This window comes from Lipophrys pholis, assembly GCF_963383615.2.
Source record: "Lipophrys pholis genome assembly, chromosome: 10".
Taxonomy (NCBI): domain Eukaryota; kingdom Metazoa; phylum Chordata; class Actinopteri; order Blenniiformes; family Blenniidae; genus Lipophrys; species Lipophrys pholis.
Window position 1 is genome coordinate 264,901 of NC_137640.1, and position 17,845 is coordinate 282,745.

At 51.3% G+C, this 17,845-nt stretch overlaps 2 protein-coding genes across 3 annotated transcripts in view; one reads left to right on the top strand and one right to left on the bottom strand.

Moving 5' to 3' along the window:
• Positions 1-5,856, top strand: part of LOC308115363 (epidermal growth factor receptor substrate 15-like 1) — a 16,419-nt gene extending 10,563 nt beyond the window's left edge. Inside the window, exons 14-24 of one of the 2 annotated variants that reach the window (XM_080472811.1) lie at positions 1,330-1,564; positions 1,634-1,831; positions 2,912-3,028; positions 3,279-3,366; positions 3,466-3,501; positions 3,595-3,804; positions 3,890-4,020; positions 4,407-4,473; positions 4,548-4,682; positions 4,768-4,784; positions 5,311-5,529. In XM_080472811.1, coding sequence (XP_080328937.1) covers positions 1,330-1,564; positions 1,634-1,831; positions 2,912-3,028; positions 3,279-3,366; positions 3,466-3,501; positions 3,595-3,804; positions 3,890-4,020; positions 4,407-4,473; positions 4,548-4,682; positions 4,768-4,784; positions 5,311-5,457 — 1,381 coding nt within the window. In that variant the 3' untranslated portion in view covers positions 5,458-5,529. Of the gene's footprint in view, positions 1-1,329; positions 1,565-1,633; positions 1,832-2,911; positions 3,029-3,278; positions 3,367-3,465; positions 3,502-3,594; positions 3,805-3,889; positions 4,021-4,406; positions 4,474-4,547; positions 4,692-4,767; positions 4,785-5,310 lie in introns of both variants that reach the window. The other variant, XM_080472810.1, reaches the window with a different exon arrangement.
• Positions 5,857-7,944: 2,088 nt separating this feature from the next.
• LOC308115493 (receptor-type tyrosine-protein phosphatase F-like) overlaps positions 7,945-17,845 on the bottom strand; it is a gene marked incomplete at its 5' end in the record, with an annotated part of 28,721 nt that continues 18,820 nt past the window's right edge. The window contains 13 exon segments of the mRNA XM_080473050.1: positions 7,945-8,245; positions 8,984-9,119; positions 9,488-9,642; positions 9,725-9,850; positions 9,932-10,058; positions 10,133-10,308; positions 10,736-11,021; positions 11,221-11,375; positions 12,210-12,329; positions 12,481-12,656; positions 16,627-16,750; positions 16,822-16,919; positions 17,338-17,441. Of these exon segments, the coding sequence (XP_080329176.1) occupies positions 8,177-8,245; positions 8,984-9,119; positions 9,488-9,642; positions 9,725-9,850; positions 9,932-10,058; positions 10,133-10,308; positions 10,736-11,021; positions 11,221-11,375; positions 12,210-12,329; positions 12,481-12,656; positions 16,627-16,750; positions 16,822-16,919; positions 17,338-17,441 (1,852 nt within the window). The 3' untranslated portion in view covers positions 7,945-8,176.

Sequence of the window (17,845 nt, forward strand, 5' to 3'; positions counted from 1 at the left end):
ACTGTAACACGCTGCAACACACTAACACGCTGCAACACACTGTAACACACTGTAACACACTGCAACACGCTGTAACACACACTGTAACACACACTAACACACACTGTAACACACACTAACACACACTGTAACACACACTGTAACACACGCTGTAACACACACTGTAACACACTGTAACACACACTATAACACACACTGTAACACACACTGTAACACACGCTGTAACACACACTGTAACACACTGTAACACACACTATAACACACACTGTAACACGCTGTAACACACACTGTAACACACTGTAACATGCTGTAACACACTAACACATGCTGTAACACGCTGTAACACACACTGTAACACACACTAACACACACTGTAACACACGCTGTAACACACACTGTAACACACACAAACACACTGCAACATGTTGTAACACACTGTAACACACACTGTAACACGCTGTAACACACACTGTAACACACGCTGTAACACACACTGTAACACACACTGTAACATGCTGTAACACACTAACACATGCTGTAACACACTGTAACACGCTGTAACACACACTGTAACTCACTGTAACATGCTGTAACACACTGTAACACACACTGTAACTCACTGTAACATGCTGTAACACGCTGTAAAACACACTGTAACACACGCTGTAACACACACTGTAACACACGCTGTAACACACACTGTAACACACACTGTAACATGCTGTAACACACTAACACATGCTGTAACACACTGTAAAACACGCTGTAACACACTAACACACTGTAACACACACTGTAAAACACTGTAACACACTGTAACACACGCTGTAACACACTAACAAACATTGTAACGCATGCTGTAACACACTGTAAAACACCACAGGAACACACACGGACACACAGTAACACACTAACACATTGTAACACACTGTAACACATATTGTAACACATTGTAACACACACTGTAAAACACCACAACACACAGTAACACACAATAAAATGCACTGTAAAACACACAGTAGCACACGGACACTCAGTATCACACTAACACACACTGTAACACACAGTAACACATACCATAACACACATTGTAACACACTGTAACACACACTGACACACTGTAACACACACTGTAACATAATGCAAGACACAGTGACACACACTGTAACACACACTGCAACACACAGTAACACACTGTAACACACAGTGACACACACACTGTAACACACTCGAACACATACACATTAGGTCTGGGTTCATGGGTACGCCTCAGGTCTGGGTCCAGGTTCAGGGCCTGGGTTCAGGTCTAAGCCTCAGGTCTGGGTCCAGGGAGAAGGTGTCCCTGGAGCAGGAGATCCGGGACCTGGAGGACTCCATCAGGCACCAGAGTCTGGAAGTCCAGGATCTGCAGACAGACCTGGACCGGGAGAACCAGGTCCTGCAGGACCTGGAGGCTCAGAAGCAGGACTGCCAGGACCGCTTGGACGACATGGACCAGCAGAAGCACAAGCTGCAGGACCTGTTGGACCAGGTCCGGGTCAAGGTCCAGGAGGAGTCCCAGATGGTGAGTCCACCACCATTAACCAGTCCAGATAAGGTCCAGGTCCCTAACCAGTCTCCTGGACCTGTTTAGATCTCGTCCCTGCAGAACCAGATCCACTGCCAGGAAACGGACCTGCAGGACCAGGAGGACCAGCTGAGCCGGGCCCAGTTGGACCTGGATCGGCTGCACCAGGAGGAGGACCAGCTGGAGCAAAACCTTGAGGCAGGCCGGGTCCAGTTGGAGACCATCATCAAGTCCCTGAAGGCCACGCAAGACCAGATTCACCAGGTACTGGGTCTGAGACCGGGTCCTGCTCTGGCTCTGGTTCTGTGACTGGGTCCACCTCTGGGTCTGGGTCTGGGTCTGTGACCGGGTCCTCTTCTGGGTACCCTTCCTAGTCTGGGTCTGGGTCTGTGGCCAGAAGGTGTCCTGGTTGCTTACAGATTGTTTACTCGCTGTTTACCTGTTGTTTACAGGTTGCTTCCGGGTTGTTTACTTTTTGTTAACAGGTTGTTTACTGGTTTTCAGGTTGTTTTGGGGTCAGTTGTTTACTGGAGGTGTAAATCACCAGCTTCATCGCGATACGATTCAGATTCCATTTGATTGACAAGCCTGAGATGGATGTCATGTGATGTCATGTGATGTCATGTGATGTCATGTGATGTCATGTGATGTGATGTCATGTGATGTCATGTGATGTCATGTGATGTCATGAGCTCATCTCACACAATCATTTACATTCATATCAACTCACAAAAAACTCCTGAAATATGATTGGACTGTTTTATTTCTCAGGTCTTTCAGGCATTAAATAAACACAGTATTCTAAGATCTCATATCTTCAGGTGATCCCGGAGCTGGTCGCTGCAGTGCATCATGGGAGTTTCTGTTGGTGGTGTTTTAGATGATGTTGGGGTTCTACTAGGTTTGCAGAGTGTCTGGTCGTCTTGTGTTTTTGTTCCTTTGTTCATGCAGTTAATTAATTAATCTAGTTTGGTTTAGATTACTAGTTGTGGTTGGGCAACCAGGAGTGAAGAGGGTTTTTGTGTGTGGTGTCCTCCTGCCATGGTGTTCCTGTTGATTTGTAGATGTCAAAATAAAAGCCTCTATGGTCCAGCTCATATAAAAGAGAGGCCCTTGCTACAATGGTGGACCAGCATGTTCTACCATCATTCTGTCACAATCTGACTTCTTTCCATTCTGCCCATTTAATTCAAGAGGTGACGCCGCCAAAATAAAGGCGTATCTTAAAGATGACGATGTGCATCGATGTAATTGTATCATTAATAAATGAATGGATGGATCGATGTATTGTTACACCCCGAGTGTTTACTGGTTGTTCATCAGTTGTTTACTGGTTGTTTACAGGCTCGCAGTAAGCTCTCTCAGATGGAGGAGAACCAGGAACTCTCCAGAAGCTTCAACCTGAACCGGACCGACGGGACCAGCAGGGGGAGCATGACCAACCTGGCCGACATGAGCGAGGTGAGAGGTCACTCAGGTCACTCAGAGGTCACCCAGGTCACCCAGAGGTCACTCAGGTCACCCAGAGGTCACTCAGAGGTCACTCAGGTCACTCAGGTCACTCAGAGGTCACTCAGGTCACCCAGAGGTCACTCAGGTCACCCAGAGGTCACTCAGAGGTCACTCAGGTCGTCGCCCAGAGGTCACCCAGAGATCACTCAGAGGTCACTCAGGTCACCCAGAGGTCAGGTTAACTGGATCTTTTCTGCAGGACCCGTTCCAGGGGAAACCCTCCATGGAGGTCTACATAGACCCGTTCCAGAACCAGGACCCATTCAGGAACCATGACCCCTTTAAAGGTTCTCATGTCCTCCTCATGTTCTTCTCATGTCCTCCTCATGTTCTCGTGTCCTCCTCATGTTCTCGTGTCCTCCTCATGTTCTCATATTTTCTTCCAGGTGACCCGTTTCAGAACGAACCGACCCCGGCTGCAGGTTGGTACTAAATGCTAATGCTAAATTCAAATGTTAAATGCTAATGCTAATGCTATGATGTCCAAGCAGGCTAACCTCAGCTCTCTGATCCAGATCCGTTTGGTGGAGACCCATTCAAGGAGTCGGACCCATTCCAGATCCAGACCACCTCCGAGGACTTCTTCAAGAAGTCCACCAAGCTGGACCCGTTCTCCGGTCCGGACCTATTCAGCAAAACCTCCACACTACCGCTGAAGACCACCTCGACCCGGGACGCCGTCCCGGACCCATTCAGCTCCAGCCAGACCAGAACCAGAGGACCAGGTAAAAGGCGGGAGGGTAGGGGGCACTACAGGACACGGTTCTGGTCTGGTTCTGCTCTCTGAACCGGGTCTGCTGTTCTTTCCAGACCTGTTTGGAACCCTGGACCCCTTCGGAACCGGGTCGTTCAGCGGCGGCGGTCCAGCCGGATTCGCAGACTTCAGTCACATGACCAAAGAACCTGACGGGAGGACCAGCTGGCAGCCGGACCTCCACAAGGTCCTGGTTCTCCTGGTTCTAGTTCTACTAGCTCCTGGTACTACCAAGACCAGGACCAGCAGAACTAGTAGTGGAGCTAGTAGGATCAGAGATCTGAAGTTAGCCTTCCAAATCCTGAACCTGTTAGCATTTAGCATCCAGCATTAGAATTTAGCATTAGCATACAGCTTCCATCATTTAGGGTTAGAATTTAAAATTTTAATTTAGCATTAGCTTTTAGCATTCGACATTAGCAATTAAAATTGGCATTAGAATATGGCGTAGCACCTAGCATAAAAATGTAGCATTTAGCGTTAACATCGTGGATCCCGACTGTCAGGTTCTGTTCCAGTCATTTAGCATGTAGCACTAAGCATTAGCATTTATCATTTCCTGTCCTCTTCCAGTCCGTCTTCGAGACTCCGGCTCTTCCTCCAAAGAAAAGTCTTCCTCCGAGACCACGACCCCCCAGTGGTGAGTCCAGACCCAGAGCCTAGTCCCCCTGGTCCTGGTGTGACAGAACCTGATCCTCCTGGTCTTGGTTCCAGGTAAGACCACCCCGGTGACCATGGAGCCCCCCAGACCCGGAGACCTGTTCCGGACCGACGTGGTGGACCCGTTCCAGATCAAGAAGACCCTGGTGGACCCGTTCAGCGGGAAAGACCCATTTGCCCCCCAATCCAGTAAGACCTGTTCCTAGTACCTGGTCTAAACCTTGATCCTGGTCTATTACTGGATTCTAATCCCTGTCCTCTGATCCTCCAACAGGGCCCGACAAGACCAAGGTGAGAAACCGGACTAGGTTCAGGTCAAGATAGTTAATCCAGACTTTGTTAAACCTGACTGTATTTACAGCTTGGGGGGAACGAGGCCCAGCAGCTGGAGGGGGATTATTTAATCCTGGTTTTGTTAAACCTGACCGTACTTACAGCTGGGGGGGAACGAGGCCCAGCACCTGGAGGGGGATTATTTAATCCTGGTTTTGTTAAACCTGACCGTACTTACAGCTGGGGGGGAACGAGGCCCAGCAGCTGGAGGGGGATTATTTAATCCTGGTTTTGTTAAACCTGACCGTACTTACAGCTGGGGGGGAACGAGGCCCAGCAGCTGGAGTGGGATTATTTAATCCTGGTTTTGTTAAACCTGACCGTACTTACAGCTGGGGGGGAACGAGGCCCAGCAGCTTGAGGGGGATTATTTAATCCTGGTTTTGTTAAACCTGACCGTACTTACAGCTGGGGGGGAACGAGGCCCAGCAGCTGGAGTGGGATTATTTAATCCTGGTTTTGTTAAACCTGACCGTACTTACAGCTGGGGGGGAACGAGGCCCAGCAGCTGGAGTGGGCGAAGAGAGAGAGTGAGCGGGCCGAGCGAGAGCGACTGAAGAGGCTTCGCCAGCAGGAGCAGGAGGACTTGGAGCTCGCCATCGCGCTCAGCAGGGCCGAGATGAACACATGAACACACACCAGGACTGGACCATACACACACACACACACACACACACACACACACACACACACACACACACACACACACACACACACACACACACACACACACACACACAGAAAGGTAGCACACACACATATACAGATTTATATGCACTAAAGGGACATGATGATGAGGATTAAGATCACTGACATAGAAACCACCACGTCGTGTTTCCACTAAGCGTATTCTGCACTATGACTCAGCAGATTTCAACATGACGCAGCAGTTTTCAGTTTGTCTCCCGTAATGTGAATTTATCTTCTTGTGCTTGTTTACATGTTGTTGTTGTTGTTTCTAAACATGTTACTATTTATAGCCTCGCGCTCAGTTTGAATGTCTGGAGGATAAAATAAACCTTTCATCTCCACCTTTCATCTCCTGCTGTGTCTTTATTTGTCCCACAAGCGCCGCAAAGCTTCATCAACCCGTCTTTATTTCCTGACTCCACCAGAGGGCGCTCTCCGTTTAAAGATCAAGGCTGAAAGATGAGAAATTAAGTGTGTTTTCAAACATTTGTTGAACACAGCGCCATCTAGTGACTTCACTCACTCATCTCTCTCACTCACTCACTCACTCACTCACTCACTCACTCACCCCACTCACCCCACCCACTCACTCCGTCCCGACCACTCACTCACTCACTCACCCCACTCACTCACTCACTCACTCACTCACCCCACTCACTCACCCAACCACCCAACCACCCACTCACCCACTCACTCACCCACTCACTCACTCACCCACTCACTCACTCACCCCACTCACTCACCCACTCACTCACTCACTCCGTCCCGACCACATTCACTCACTCACTCACTCACCCACTCACTCCTTCCTGTCCACACTCACTCACTCACCCCACCCACTCACTCCGTCCCGACCACTCCTCCCACTCCTCACTCACTCACTCACTCACTCACTCACTCACTCACTCACTCACTCACCCACTCACTCACTCACTCACCCACTCACTCACTCACTCACCCACTCACTCACTCACTCACCCACTCCCCCCACTCCACACTCACTCACTCATTCACTCCGTCCCGACCACTCCTCCCACTTCTCACTCACTCACTCACTCACTCACCCACTCACTCACTCACTCACTCACTCACCCACCCACTCACTCACCCACTCACTCACTCACTCACTCACTCACCCCACTCACTCACCCACCCACTCACTCACTGACTCACCCACTCACTCACTCACTCACTCACCCACTCACTCACTCACTCACTCACCCACTCACTCACTCACTCACTCTGTCCCGACCACTCCTCACTCACTCACCCCACTCACTCACTCACCCACTCACTCACCCACCCACTCACTCACTCACTCACTGACTCACCCCACTCACTCACCCACTCACTCACCCACCCACTCACTCACTCACTCACTCACTCACTGACTCACCCCACTCACTCACTCACTCACCCACTCACTCACTCACCCACCCACTCACTCACTGACTCACCCACTCACTCACTCACCCACCCACTCACTCACTCACCCACCCACTCACTCACTGACTCACCCACTCACTCACTCACCCACCCACTCACTCACTCACCCACCCACTCACTCACTCACTGACTCACCCCACTCACTCACTCACTCACCCACCCACCCACTCACTCACTCACCCACCCACTCACTCACTCACCCACTCACTCACTCACTCACTCACTCACTCACCCACCCACTCACTCACTGACTCACCCACTCACTCACCCACCCACTCACTCACTCACCCACTCACTCACTCACTCACTCACTCACCCACCCACTCACTCACCCACTCACTCACTCACCCACCCACTCACTCACTGACTCACCCACTCACTCACTCACCCACCCACTCACTCACTCACCCACCCACTCACTCACTCACTCACTCACTCACTCACTCACTCACCCACCCACTCACTCACTGACTCACCCACTCACTCACTCACCCACCCACTCACTCACTCACCCACCCACTCACCCACTCACTCACTCACTCACTCACTCACTCACCCACCCACTCACTCACTGACTCACCCACTCACTCACTCACCCACCCACTCACTCACTCACTCACTCACTCACCCACTCACTCACTCACTCACTCACTCACTCACTCACTCACTCACTCACTCACTGACTCACCCCACCCACTCACTCACTCACTCACTCACTCACCCACCCACTCACTCACTGACTCACCCACTCACTCACCCACCCACTCACTCACTCACCCACCCACTCACTCACTCACTCACTGACTCACCCCACTCACTCACTGACTCACCCCACTCACTCACTCACTTGCCCCGCCCACTCACCCCGCCCTCTTGCTGATTACAATGCAGAGCTTGTATAAAAGTGTCTTAACATGAATATAAAAGCACATATTAGCCTTTTCAAACAACTTCAAAGGAAATGAAAGAAGCACTACAAATTAAGAGCATGCTGTTTAATTCACATCATTAAAGATCACAAACATCATTCAACACCACTAAAATCCATCATTTACACTCTTTTCACCAGAAGAAAGAAGGAAACAGAAGAAACACGTGAACAGGAAGTAAAGCAGAGCAGCATCGTCCCGCTGAAGAACCACCAGGACTCGGTCTTCAGGGTTCAGAGGTCATGGGGGGGTGGGGGGGGACTCCATGTCTCCATGGCGACGGTTTCACGTTGCATAGTGATGGAAGCTGCCGAGGTAGTCCAGAACGGCCCGGTAGCAGAACTGGTACTGGTCCTACGCACACACACACACACACACACACACACACACACACACACACACACACACACACACACACACACACACACACACACACACACACACACACACACAAACACCAGAACTTCAGGGGCTGAAGACAAACATGACGACCGTAGTCCAGAACCTGCCAGAACCCATCACAACTAGAACCAGACAGAACTGTCCAGAACTTTGGTCCTCTGGTCCCCCAGTCCCCCTAGTCCTCCGGTACTCGGTCCCCCATAGCCTGGTCTCACTGGTCTCCTTAGTCCCCTGGTTGCCCGATTCCCTGGTCCCCTGTTCCTCCGGTCCCCCTTGTACCCTCGGTCCTTGATCCCCCGGTTCCCTGGTCCCCCTGGTCATCGGTTCCCCGTTCTTCTGGTCCCCCTAGTTCCCCAGTCCTCGGTCCCCTGTTCCTCTGGTTCCTCTAGTCCCCCGGTTCCCTGGTCCCCCTAGTCTCCTAAGTTCCCTGGTCCCCCTCGTCCCTTGGTCCCCCTGGTCCTCGGTCCCCTGTTCCCCTGGGCACCCTCGTTCCCCAGTCCTCCGTCTCCCAGTCCCCCGAGTTCCCCGGTCTTTGGTCCCCTGTTCCCCTGGTCCCCCGGTACCTTGGTGCCCTGTTCCTTTAGTCCCCCTGGTGCCCCTGGTCCCCCGGTACCTTGGTGCCCAGCCGCTCAGACCGGTTCTGACAACTTTGGCCGAAAGAACCTTGTAGGACCTGGTGTGTGTTGGTACCTGGGTCTGGACCATGTGGACTCTCTGGGTCCTCAAAGTCCTGACGGTTTGGAAGACGTCCACCGAGTCCTCCAACCGGATCCGCTCCAGAACCAGACTGAGAGTGAGGAATACCCCGGTCCGGCCAGAACCAGAACTAGAACAAGAACCAGAACCAGAACCAGAACCAGACTGAGAGTGAGGAAGACCTTGGTGCAGTCAGAACCAGAACCAGAACCATCTGCACTGTGTGTGTGTTACCTGCAGTGTGTGTGTGTGTGTCTGTGTGTGTATGTGTGTGTGTGTGTGTGTGTTACCTGTAGTGTGTGTGTGTTACCTGTAGTGTGTGTGTGTTACCTGCAGTGTGTGTGTGTTACCTGCAGTGTGTGTGTGTTACCTGTAGTGTGTGTGTGTTACCTGTAGTGTGTGTGTGTGTGTTACCTGCAGTGTGTGTGTGTTACCTGTAGTGTGTGTGTGTTACCTGTAGTGTGTGTGTGTGTGTTACCTGCAGTGTGTGTGTGTTACCTGCAGTGCACTGTGATTGGTCCGTCCTGACCGAACTGCTCCTTTGTCTTGTGAACTTGACCAATAAAGTCGATGACTCCGCCCCCGGAGGGCGGGACTCCCTGCTCCGGCCAATCAGTGAAGTGAAACTGTCTGACGGTCCGAGACTGGCCATCCTGTGATGATGTCACAGTGTGATGACATCACAGTGTGGCGACACCACAGTGTGATGACATCATCACAGGGGGTGGGGCTTACCCTGGCGTCGGTCACTCTGAACTCTCGCAGGACGTACAGCGGCATGTCGTACTCCGCCACCGGCTCCACCAGGAAGTAGCGGTAGCGGGCGCCGCGCTCGGCCGGCCAGTACTGGTGGCACTTCTCCTGGAGAGAGAGACCCAGATTAGGGGCTCGAACTGGGGGTTTCCACCGGCGCTACCCAGGGCGTGCAGTGGGTGGTCCTACCCGTCCCATCTCCCTCAGGCGGGTGAGCATGACCACGATGGTGGAGTTCTGCTCCCACAGCATCCTCCAGAAATCTTCTGCTGTCTCCGCCAGCGGCGCCTGGGTGGCGACGTACGCCCTCTGCTGCCTGACGACAGGAAATACAACAAATAATCCCATCTAATCTGACTCCATCTGAGCCCATTTGTTTGCCACACTGGCCTGTAGCCGTGGACGTAGCTGGCGTTGATGTAATCCGAGCCATCCTCTCCTCTGATTGGCTGTAAGCAGACACGAGTTGACTCGTGCGGCAGGACGTGAGCCAGACGATTCTTCAACCTGTTGCTGGGCAGATTAGCACTGACGAAGCCATAAAGTTGAGAGCCGGAGGAGAGTCTCTGTGGAGGAAATAATCCAGACTAACTACTCGCAAATAGCTCAGACTAAATAATCCCAAACAGTAAAGACTAAATAATCCCAAATAGTTCAAACTAAATACTCCCAAATAATCCAGACAATTACTCCCAAATAATCCAGACTAAATACTCTACTACTAAATAATAAATACATTTCTAATGTGATTCATTTCTAATTTGGTTCTAATCTAATCTGATTCAATTCAGATTTTAATCAAATCAGATTAGATTTTAATCTGATTCAATTATTATCTATTATCTCTATTAATTCATTACATCTGGATTAGCAGTTTGTAATCTGGATTTAATGTTATAATCTGGGTTACCAGGTTGTAATCTGTATTATGTGGTTGTAATCTGCATTATTTGCTCATAATATGGATAATCTAGTCCTAATCCGACCCTGTACCTTGAACTCCAGCGTCATGGCGGTGGCGGTCTCCCCAGCGGCGGTCAGGTTCAGCCGCTGGACGTGAGCGTCCAGAGCGGCAGCGGGGACATCGGTGTCACCGCTCACCGCTGCCTCCCGCAGGATGTCGTGGACAAAGACGTACTGCTCCTCCGTCTGCACCATGTAGTTCCTCTGCTGCCGCATGCAGGTCACATGACCGTAGACGTCCAGCGACCGCTCCCAGTGCAGGCGCTCCAACATGGCCGCCGCCGTGATGAAGCAGCCGGTGCGGCCGACGCCGGCGCTGCAGGAGAAGTTCAACTATGAGTAGGGACTTGCAAGGACTCACAGGGACTCAGGCTGGTAGGGACTCGTAGGGACTTGTAGGGACTCGTCTGACTTGTAGAAACTCGTAGGGACTCAGACTTGTAGGGACTCGAAGGGACTTGTAGGGACCAGGGAGTTATAGGGACTTGTAGGGACATGAGGACTCTGTATCTGACCTGCAGTGGACCACCACGGGTCCCCCGTCCGGACGACTCCAGGTCTGGACTCGGTGCAGGAAGCTCAAGATGGCGGCAGGATGATCCGGAACGCCATGATCCGGCCAGACCAGGAACTGGAACTGTTTCACTTCCTGCTTCTTGCTAGAGCCGCTCTGGAACGAACCGAGTCGTTAACGAGTTTTTAACAAGTTAGGAACAAAGTGAGTTATTAATGGGTTTTTAATGAGTCAGGAAAAAAAGGGAGTTGTTAACGAGTCAGGAACAACGCAACTTGTTAACGAGTTTTTAATGAGTCAGGAACAAAGCGAGTCATTACCAAGTCATTCACGAGTCAGAAACAAAGTGAGTCATTACCAAGTCATTCATGAGTCAGAAACAAAGTGAGTCATTACCAAGTCATTCATGAGTCAGAAACAAAGTGAGTCATTACCAAGTCATTCATGAGTCAGAAACAAAGTGAGTCGTTACTAAGTCATTAAGGAGTTAGAAGCATAGCGAGTCATTAACGAGTCACAAACAAAGCGAGTCATTAAGGTGTCAGAAACAAAGCGAGTTGTTAACGAGTCATAAACTAAGTGAGTTGTTACTGAGACATTAACAAGTCAGAAACAGAGCCAGTCATTACCGAATCATTAATGAGTCATAAGCAAAGCGAGTCTTTACTGAGTATTTAATAAGTCATAAACAAAGTGACTCGTTAATGAGTCATTAACGAGTCAGAAAAAACCAAGTCATTAACTAGTCCTTAATAAGTCTTTAACGAGTCATAAACATAGCAAGTAATTAACGAGTCCTTAACAAGTTTTTAATGAGTCAGAACAAAGGAGTGTAACAGGGTTATCTGGAGTGTAATCTGGAGTGTATTCTGGAGTGTAATCTGTAATCTGTAGTGTAGTGTAGAATGTAATCTATAGTGTAGTGTTGAGTGTATCTGTAGTGTAGAGTGTAATCTGCAGTGTAATCTGCAGTGAGGAGTGTAATCTGACCTTGACGATGGAGAAGGTTCGGACACAGTACGACGCGAGCTCCAGTGAGTCCAACAACGTGACCTGGATCATCCCGAAGGTCTCGGAGCCGCGGGTCGGCCAGTACTGCTCACACTTTACCTGGATGCAAGAGTAACTAAATGTTACTGAGTAAGTCAAGAGTAAATTATAGTCAGAGTAACTTTATTCAGAGTAACTTCAGGGCAGATTTACTTCAATCAGAGTAACTAAAGGCCAGAGTAACTAGCAGCGAGCTCCGGGTGGTACTCACACGGGACTCCTCCATCAGTCTGGTCATCATCACCACGGTAACGACCCGCTGCTCCCATACCATCCTCCAGAAGTCGCCCAGCGTGGCAGCGAGCGGTCCCTGCGTGGCGATGAAGGCGTTCGGCTTCCTGTAGCCGTCCACGAAGTTAGCGTTGATGTAGTCGCTGCCCAGGACGCCTGGAGCCAATGTGAAGCCAACATCATCATCCAGTATGAAGCCAACTTCATCACCAATGTGAAGCCAACGTGATCATCCAGTGTGAAGCCAACTTCATTACAATGTGAAGCCAACTTCATCACCAATGTGAAGCCAACATCATCATCCAGTATGAAGCCGACTTCATCATCAATGTGAAGCCAACATCATAATCAATGTGAAGCCAACTTCATAATCAATGTGAAGCCAACTTCTCTCTCCAGTGCAGTGATTTCTCACCAAAACTCAAGTCACTGAGCGTCTGACTGGAATAATGCTGACCGGACTCGTTCCACAGAAACACACCACTTCCAGTGCCCAGCTTTATTTCAATCATCCGGCCGACAGGAAGGACAAAACGTCTCTTTCTAAATAAAGTGTAAATTATAATGCGATTATACGGTCAACAAAAAATACTCAATCCCAACTCAAGCCCTCTCCTCCTCCTCCTCCTCCTCCTCCTCCTCCTCCTCCTATATATATATATATATAGGTCTGTCGGTCTGTCGGTCGGTCGGTCGGTCGGTGGGAGGGTGGGTGGGTCGGTCGGTTGGTCAGTCGGTCGGTGGGAGGGTGGGTCTGTCGGTCGGTCGGTTGGTCGGTCGGTCGGTGGGAGGGTGGGATGGTGGGTCGGTCGGTCTGTTGGTCGGTCGGTCGGTGGGAGGGTGGGAGGGTGGGTCGGTCGGTCTGTTGGTCGGTCGGTCGGTCGGTCGGTCGGTCGGTCGGTCGGTCGGTGGGAGGGTGGGAGGGTGGGTCGGTCGGTCTGTTGGTCGGTCGGTCGGTGGGAGGGTGGGTCTGTCGGTCGGTTGGTCGGTCGGTGGGAGGGCGGGTCGGTCGGTCGGTCGGTTGGTCGGTCGGTGGGAGGGTGGGTCTGTCGGTCGGTCGGTCGGTCGGTGGGTGGGTGGGTGGGTGGATGGGTCGGTCGGTCGGTCGGTTGGTCGGTCGGTCGGTGGGTGGGTGGGTGGGTGGATGGGTCGGTCGGTCGGTCGGTCGGTCGGTCGGTCGGTTGGTCGGTCGGTCGGTGGGTGGGTGGGTGGGTGGATGGGTCGGTCGGTCGGTTGGTCGGTCGGTCGGTGGGTGGGTGGGTGGGTGGATGGGTCGGTCGGTCGGTGGGTGGGTGGGTGGGTCGGTCGGTCGGTCGGTCGGTGGGTGGGTGGGTGGGTGGGTGGATGGGTGGGTGGATGGGTCGGTCGGTCGGTCGGTGGGTGGGTGGGTCGGTCGGTCGGTCGGTCGGTCGGTCGGTCGGTCGGTCGGTCGGTCGGTCGGTCGGTCGGTCGGTGGGTGGGTGGGTGGGTGGGTGGGTGGATGGGTCGGTCGGTCGGTCGGTCGGTCGGTCGGTCGGTCGGTCGGTCGGTCGGTCGGTGGGTGGGTGGGTGGGTGGATGGGTCGGTCGGTCGGTCGGTCGGTCGGTCGTCGGTTGGTCGGTCGGTCGGTGGGTGGGTGGGTGGGTGGATGGGTCGGTCGGTCGGTTGGTCGGTCGGTCGGTGGGTGGGTGGGTGGGTGGATGGGTCGGTCGGTCGGTGGGTGGGTGGGTGGGTCGGTCGGTCGGTCGGTCGGTCGGTCGGTGGGTGGGTGGGTGGGTGGGTGGATGGGTGGGTGGATGGGTCGGTCGGTCGGTCGGTGGGTGGGTGGGTCGGTCGGTCGGTCGGCTCGGTCGGTCGGTCGGTCGTCGGTCGGTCGGTCGGTCGGTCGGTCGGTCGGTGGGTGGGTGGGTGGGTGGGTGGGTGGATGGGTCGGTCGGTCGGTCGGTCGGTCGGTCGGTCGGTCGGTCGGTCGGCGGTCGGTGGTGGGTGGGTGGGTCGGTCGGTCTGTCGGTCGGTCGGTTTGTCGGTCGGTCGGTCGGTCGGTCGGTCGGTCGGTCGGTCGGTCGGTCGGTCGGTTCGGTCGTTCGGTCGGTGGGTGGGTGGGTGTTTGGGTGGGTGGGTGCGTGGGTCGGTCGGTCGGTCGGTCAGTCCGCCGGTCGGTCGGTCAGTCCGCCGGTCGGTCGGTCTCACTGTTGAAGAAAACTGTTTCGTTTCAGACTGAAGGATCAAAGTTCTGCTTCCTGTAGAATCTTTGTTTCTCGGCCTTTGATCTTCATCTTGATCAAGAACCTTCGTACGAATCCTCTTGGTCTGGGGCCTGAAGCGCTCCACCATCTGGAAAGGCTCAGACTGGGTGGAGGCTGCTCCATCCCATTTCCTCCTCTGGCTGACATGCTACTGTCCTTTGTCTTCATCTTCCCTGGTTTCTGTCCACCTGTTAGAGACAGTATGTCTGTCCTTGGTCTTCATCTTCCCTGGTTTCTGTCCACCTGTTAGAGACAGTATGTCTGTCCTTGGTCTTCATCTTCCCTGGTTTCTGTCCACCTGTTAGAGACAGTATGTCTGTCCTTGGTCTTCATCTTCCCTGGTTTCTGTCCACCTGTTAGAGACAGTATGTCTGTCCTTGGTCTTCATCTTCCCTGGTTTCTGTCCACCTGTTAGAGACAGTATGTCTGTCCTTGGTCTTCCTTTCTTTCTCTGCATACGTTGGTGTTAAAGTCCCCAGATCCTCGCCGGGTTGACGTCTCCGTCCCGGCTGATTGTGGCGTCTCTTGTCCACTGAGATTCTGTGAACAGTAGCAACATCCAGTCCTTCACCAGCGGCTCCTCCCAGTGGTCCAGTTCCAGTCCAGCCCAAACGAGTTCTCACGGTATAGGGTCCACCGTCCACACTACCGATGACTTGTAGTGGTTCCAACATCTTTGCCACATTTGTTCCGATCAGCAGCTCAACCTCCGAGTCAATCTCAGGTTCAGGTGAGCCACTGCTGCAGATCCTTCTGACATGGAACCCTTGGGTGTCGGTATCTGACCATCCAGGGCGCCACCTTCAGGCTGCTGACCACACGGGTCGTTAACCACCTTCTCTTGACCCATAGTCCTTAAAAGGATCCGGGTCCTTTTTCCTGAGAGGTCGAGCTTCTTCATGAGGTTCTTTGTGCAGAGAACAGCCGTTCTCCCTTAATCTGAGAAGGTTAATCTGCACCGGAACCGTTGGAGGTTTGGATTCTTCAGACCGTTTGGTACCAGAGTGCAGCGCCTGCATCTTCTCTCTTCTGTGGGATGATATACGGATGATATACGGATGATATACGGATGATATATGGATGATATACGGATGATATATGGATGATATATGGATGATATACGGATGATATACGGATGATATACGGATGATATACGGATGATATACGGATGATATACGGATGATATACGGATGATATACGGATGATATATGGATGATATATGGATGATATATGGATGATATACGGATGATATACGGATGATATACGGATGATATACGGATGATATATGGATGATATACGGATGATATATGGATGATATACGGATGATATACGGATGATATACGGATGATATACGGATGATATACGGATGATATATGGATGATATATGGATGATATATGGATGATATACGGATGATATACGGATGATATACGGATGATATACGGATGATATACGGATGATATACGGATGATATACGGATGATATATGGATGATATATGGATGATATATGGATGATATACGGATGATATACGGATGATATACGGATGATATACGGATGATATACGGATGATATACGGATGATATATGGATGATATATGGATGATATACGGATGATATACGGATGATATATGGATGATACTTTGCATAACAGGCGCTTTGGACAATCCCTGCATGCAGACATCCATTTCCTCAGTTGGAGGAACTGAGCAGTGAGTCCATGAGGACAGGCGTCAACGTTTGGACTAAATAGCTGGACGGACACACCGAAAGAAAACCTGCACATTGTCCCCTCTGTTCGCGTTCTAAACAAGTTACCTGTCCTCACCAGAGCAGCACCTGAAATAGGTGGATCCAGCTTCATCATCCAGTATGAAACCAACTTCAGGTGCAGGTGGTTCCTCACCTGCTAGCGGCGTTAGGACGACTCTGGAGTGGTCGTACGCGACGACGTTAGCGTAGCGGTTCTTGGGTTTGTTGACGGCCATGTTGGAGTTTTCCCAAGTGAACATCTGGTCCGGGTCTATGGACTGGAGGGACAGGGTCCAGGTGAGAAAAGGTCTGGATCTAGGTCTTGGGGGTCTGGTTCTGCAGGACTGACCTGGAACTCTTGAGCAAAGCGAAGCCCGTCGTCGGCCTTCAGTCGCTCCACATGATCATCGAGGTCGCGCACCGCCACAGGAGGGTGCTCACGCAGTGCTACACACACACACACACACACAGTGAGAAGTGTGTGTGTGTGTGTGAGTGTGTGTGTGTGTGTGTGTGTGTGTGAGTGTCTGTGTGTGTCTGTGTGTGTGAGAGTGTGTGTGTGTGTGTGTGTGTGTGTGTGTGTGTGTGTGTGTGTGTGTGTGAGTGTGTGTGAGTGTGTGTGTGTGTGTGACTGTGTGTGTGTGAGTGTGTGTGTGTGTGAGTGTCTGTGTGTGAGTGTGTGTGTGTGTGAGTGTGTGAGTGTGTGTGTGTGTGTGTGTGTGTGTGTGTGTGTGTGTGTGTGTGTGTGTGTGTGTGTGTGTGTGTGTGTGTGTGTGTGTGTGTGTGTGAGTGTGTGTGTGTGTGTGTGTGAGTGTGTGTGTGTGTGAGTGTGTGTGTGTGTGTGTGTGTGTGTGTGTGTGTATACCGGGGGTCTGGTTCTTCAGTCTCAGCTGCTCTACCGGGTCCATCGACTGTGTGAGCAGCGAGTCCTTCACCATCACGTCGTCTTTAGACGAACTCGTCGGCTTCCTGAACAAACACAACTCTTCACCGCCATTTTCAAAGTACTTTCATCCAGAGTACTTTCATCCAGAGTACTTTCATCCAGAGTACTTTCCTGTGATCCGCCATCTTGTTTTGTACTTTTCAGGGTATATCGCCTCAGTTCAAACATAAATAAAAGAAACTAAGAATGATAATCTAGTTGAAAGACGATACAATATCTTTGTCCCAATAATGATTTGATCAAATAAAAGAAAGAAAGAAAAAGGTCAATAAATATTAATATTTGAATGTTTAAATAACACAAATATCATAACAACAACAAGTGTTTACTTTGCTGTTCTGGAATGAAGCAACTTGTTTGTTCTTCCTTCAGGTTGTTTGGTTTGAGTTCAATCACAACGACTCCTGGACCAGAGTCTGGAGTAACA